The sequence below is a fragment of the Anneissia japonica genome, unplaced genomic scaffold, assembly GCF_011630105.1.
Source record: "Anneissia japonica isolate Jap-2015-1 unplaced genomic scaffold, ASM1163010v1 scaffold287963_len587249_cov193, whole genome shotgun sequence".
NCBI classification, from domain to species: Eukaryota; Metazoa; Echinodermata; class Crinoidea; order Comatulida; family Comatulidae; genus Anneissia; species Anneissia japonica.
In genome coordinates, this window is record NW_022750702.1 from 394,756 (window position 1) to 400,086 (window position 5,331).

The window sequence follows — 5,331 nt, forward strand, 5'->3', positions numbered from 1 at the left end:
TGTGGGGAACTGGCTCACAAATTTGAGGAAATAGTACCTCTCGAGATGGCCGGAAATGACACTTTTATATAGTAAAAGATTCATCATCATCACATCACCATTATAGTCAAAATGAAACGCCAACAATTTTCTCATTATCTTTTATCGGGAATCTACTTAATACCGGTATCCAGGACAGCTTACTAAGCTTTAACTATATTATGATCAACAAATCACAACTTTTTTTCGCATTAAGAATAATTTTCTTCACTTTTTATTGCTATTAATATTATTATCAATTATTACTATCGTCGTCATCATCATCATCATTGTTATTATTATTATTATTACTATTAGTAGTAGTATTATTAAACAAAAATTTAAAGAAACTTGCAAAAGGATAAAAACGAAATTGAATTTCTATCTTAAAAGACCTGGTCTGAGTTTTATGGATTTAAGATTTTTTTTAAATCACGCTTAGGCCTATGTGTTCTGTTAGGCCTATGTATAACGTGTACTGATGCATATTTCCATGTTATAGAAGTATTCATTGAGTGATCCCAGGAAAGAATTTGTATTGGCTCAAGAATAAGCTTTAAAATTTTAACACTGTGTACAAAGGTGGTGGGGGGGGGAGCCGCGGCTCCCATGGCTCCCCCCCCCCCACCTGGATACGTCCCTGCACTACGTCAATAATAATAGTAACACTAATTATTAACAACCTATGTCCTTTCAATAATAATTGCGTTGGAAGGTCTTTTTCACACTCGCACATTCCTCATCTTTAACGTTTGGAATTTAAATAAAACAGCATTACTTCAAGACAGTTTATAGTACTATCCAAGAGCCTTAGTTGAATCACAATTGGGGGTGAGCGGTGGTGTCAAGAATAGGTAGTTTTCGCCGCACGACGTTAACCTCAACTTTAAGGTACCCTACATGCGACGCAATAGCTACGCGCCCCATTTTTGTAAACAAATCGAAAAACGCATGCGCAAACCCGTAACTAACGTACGTCGAGCACGTAAAATCATGAAATTAACGTACTCCCGCAACGCATGATGAATAAATTATGACGTCATACGTTAAGGTTAACGTCATGCGGCGAAAACTACCTATTATTATTTTTTCTAAAAAAAATAAATGAAAATCCATACCTCCAAACATACCCCACAAGTGTAAATGCAATCGTTATCAGAATTACAACTACAGTAACTGAGACTCCAATAATTGTCACTACGCCTGTTGGTCAAAGATAAAGATTAACTTAAATTTGAAATACATATTTATAGCATTATGTATGTATTAATTTTTATCATAGATATTTTTTTCTAATTGCTACCATTAAGCTTTTTTAAAAATCAATAATTGCTTATCCTCACTGTGTTTAATGAGTTGTTGTTCCACACGACCCATTAATTATCTTTATTTATTTTTTCAACTTTCTTTATTCAACTTTCTTTATACTGGATAGCACGCTCAATGCAAATGCACTTGTTTTCGTTGTGGTCCAGTTATAACATAAAAATACAAAAGTGATAAAATAAAAAGGAAAATATAAGGAAATTTTGACAAAAAGGACTTAATTACAAAATAGAGATTAATTGTTTTAGAGCATTTTTAAAGGTATTTTAATTTAAATTCTGGAAATCCGTAGTTATGTTACTAGGTAGTTCGTTCCAGTTCATGGATGCTCGATAGTGAAAGTGTGGGTCGACGTATTTATTTCTACCTGGCTAGTATCCTTCTTTTACACTGCAAGCAAAAACTCGGGACACAAAATGAGATTTTTCAGTACACGGACCAGAATTTCTATTTGTGGTTAGTGTAATTGAAAAATGGTAAATCTCAGGTTACCAAACATTCCGTGTTAAGCTCTTTCGACAATTCGGGTACACATCATTTAGTACCAGTCAGGTTAACAATACCTCGACTCAGGACTGACAATAAAAAAATAAAAAGGGTAGAGTTTCACAAGACCCCTTTCAACACTTTAAGAAATGCCAATTGTTTAAATACATAAATGCCTAATGTATGGGCGGCAATTTGAGGAAATTTATTATGTGATATGCCAACATGCAATATACTTCAAACAATGTTTTAATATACCATACCTTGGATTAATAACTAATCGATAAGGACCTACCTTAAGCAAACTGGCATATGAGACTGATGTTATTAAAAATTTGATACAATTTTAATTGCCTCTGGTCGATTCGGTTAAGCGTAATTCAAATCCTTCCTCACAGTCTATTATTCTGAACTTTATTCACTTGTATAAAAAAAAGATCGATAGCATACAGACTGTGCATACTGAACACATGATTTGCTTTATTGTATATCGTATTTTTCTTAATATTTCATAATGTTTGGAAACTAGTTTATTATACCGTAAAAACATAGTCATTGTTAGTTAATTTTGTGTTTGTTACTAAGTTGGCTTTAGATATATGTATTTTGCAGTGTATTTAATCACCAAGAAATTAGAATCTCATTCATCTAGTATGGTATTTGGCAATACATGAATTTTGAATCTTGAACATTATATTTTCTATTATTTTCAAAATATAAATATGAATCGCATATTTTGGCCATTATTTTGAGGCATGGTACTAATTTCTGTACTTAGATATAGCATTGTCAAACCAAAGAGATTTTCCAAAGAGAAGTTTAAATTGTATGAATTTACCTTTCAAGTAGAATTATTTCATTATTTGTAGGCTATATATCTATAAATTCTACAAGCATAATATTTTAATAAATTGATTAGGTTTGTATAAATTAAGTTTTCTCTTTTTGTTATTTTTTTATGAACCTGTGAACGTAACCTGTATAAGCATATATAAATTTCACTACTAACTGGTAGCGGATTGGCAGAATTCGTTATCCCAGCCGCAGTCCGGATGATCCTTAGGCGGCGTAGTAGACCCATCTGGCCAAGTAACAACAACTCCTTCTTTGAAAATAAAACGCTTTGTTTCTGAATAATACTCAGCGATATCATGCGCGTCCATTCCTTCGATGTCCTGTAGGGCAAAGTCTAAGATGCGATCTCCATGTTCATCTATAAAAAATCTTCCAGAAATCCCTATGAAATAAAATTAAGGTAATAATTTGAATGTAGCTATTCAGCGGCATATTTTGTGGCGTGGTAATGCTTCTTTGGACGTTTTTAGATTTTATCTACTGAGAGCAGACTGCAAACTTTATTTTACGATGCCTTGGAGCACCCTCGATTGTGTTTTATTTTTGGTTATCCATGGAGGGCATTTTATATTTTATATTGTATTTTTCTTCTAAAATTTTGTAATAGATAAAAATAAAATTGATTAAAGTGACAACCATATTTATCCAGGCCATAATGCACGTTGAATATGTAGCATCCACAACCATTCGTCACTTCCTTAAGTTTTTCTGTTGGCCTCAATATGTAGAAGAATGGCTGGTTGTCAGAATGCGCCCAACAGCTATTGCTATAAATATTGCTCCTTTACAAGTTGTTGGTAAATTCATGAAATAAAATCAATAAATGGATATGTACTTGTATTGGTTTCATTTCATGAAAATACCATTCTATCATTATATCAAAACCTAATGAAGTTATTCGTAGAAAAAATATTACCCCTTTTTCAGATTCGTTTGTTTTGAGGTTAACACACGAACTTAAATGTTTATTTTTACTGGTGTCACGTATGAGCATTCGCATTAATGTATCTATTTATGAAGCAATCACGTGTTTTATAGTGTCACTAGAAACGCTTACGTGATCTCATGATATATTTTTTAACTGGGTTGGACCCTTTATACATTTCTCATGCAAAGAAAGTTAAAACCTTCCAAACATTTCGTATAATGAAATTAAGCGTTGACCTAATATTAAAGTAAATAATTCCCAGTTAACTTAGTAATTTACCTAAAATTAGCATTTTTTCTAAATATGCAATGATCTGGTGTTATAATAGAATTAACTTTTTTTCATAGGCCAAAGGTCAGGTAATTACATCGCAGAGTTACCTGGTTGCTTGATTACTACAAGCAGTAACTCAAGCTAATTTTTCCATGTCATTATTTATAATAAGGTATAAATGGCATTTGCCTTTAGCACAACATTTCGTAAATCATTATTGAAACAAATATAATAATTATGTATTGTTCCTTAAAATATGCATTTTATAAGACTTCCAAAATAATTAGAAAATGACAACAACAAAAAATTGTTTAAATATTTAAAAAATATAATATCTTTCTTCTGAAGTATCAAAATGTGTAAAAATTTAACTGATTATTTTGATTTAAAATATATAAATATATTTTAGAATTATAAAACCTACGAATGTAAAAATAAACGTATTATTTTTTATTTTATTTTATTTTATTTCACCAAAATCCAACGGTGACATACGGCGCCTAAATAGGATATAAAATGTTACATATATATATATCATCAACATCTTAAATAGAAGAGGGAAAAATATAAACTCCAAAGAACAACACATTACACTTAACCTTCTAAAAATTAATACAAATAATAATAATAATAATAATAATAATAGAATAATAAAAAAAAAAAAAACCAAATATATTATTATACAACTGATTATTTTCAATGACAGCATACATTCAATTTAAGAACAACAATTCCTGCCAATTTAAAATTATTATTTATTTTAATTAATTTTACATATTAATAATAGTAATAATAATAATAATATTATTATTTTTATTTGTTTATAATTTATCATTATCATAATATTCACCATCATTATCATTATCAATATAAGAATCATTATTTATTGTAATGACCCTTTCGATTTTGCCATTATTTCAATGTTCTCAGAGGCGGATCTAGAGATGTCAGAAAAAGGGTCGAGGATCGAGACAACACTATCCTAAGGGGTCCTGGGGATTGTTTTTTTTCTAGGCGATCAATAATTTCTTTTTCTTTTTTTCTTCTTTTTTTTATCTTTTTGTACTTTCCAAAAAAATGGGGCCTGCCGCCCCCACCCCCCTAAATCTTCCCCTGATTTGTATTTGGTGATACTACAAGGTGTATTGTGCATTTCTGTAACACCTGGGCGTATTTTGTGATTATTATGATTACCGTAAAATGTTCTATTTAGCAGCTTGCTAACTATCATCTTCCCACTATATTCGTCTTCTCCAGCCTCAAGTACTTCGTGAAGGGCCACTGCGTACAAGTACATTGCATCATACAACATGGCGGCATGCACATCAACCTATAGGAAATCGTGAATATTGTCTTGTTAAAATCGAAAAAATGATTAATATTGACATCAAAAGTATGAAATTCATTACCTTGAAAAATTAATTTTCATTATATATATATATATA

General features: G+C 30.8%; 1 protein-coding gene across 1 annotated transcript in view; it reads right to left on the minus strand.

Annotated features, from left to right (window-relative positions):
* Window positions 1-757: 757 nt before the first annotated feature.
* LOC117121502 (atrial natriuretic peptide receptor 3-like) overlaps window positions 758-5,331 on the minus strand; it is a 19,219-nt gene continuing 14,645 nt past the window's right edge. The window contains exons 4-7 of the mRNA XM_033266708.1: window positions 5,081-5,216; window positions 2,840-3,067; window positions 1,137-1,221; window positions 758-761 (exon numbers count right to left, since the gene is read on the minus strand). Of these exons, the coding sequence (XP_033122599.1) occupies window positions 758-761; window positions 1,137-1,221; window positions 2,840-3,067; window positions 5,081-5,216 (453 nt within the window). The remainder of the gene's footprint in view (window positions 762-1,136; window positions 1,222-2,839; window positions 3,068-5,080; window positions 5,217-5,331) is intronic.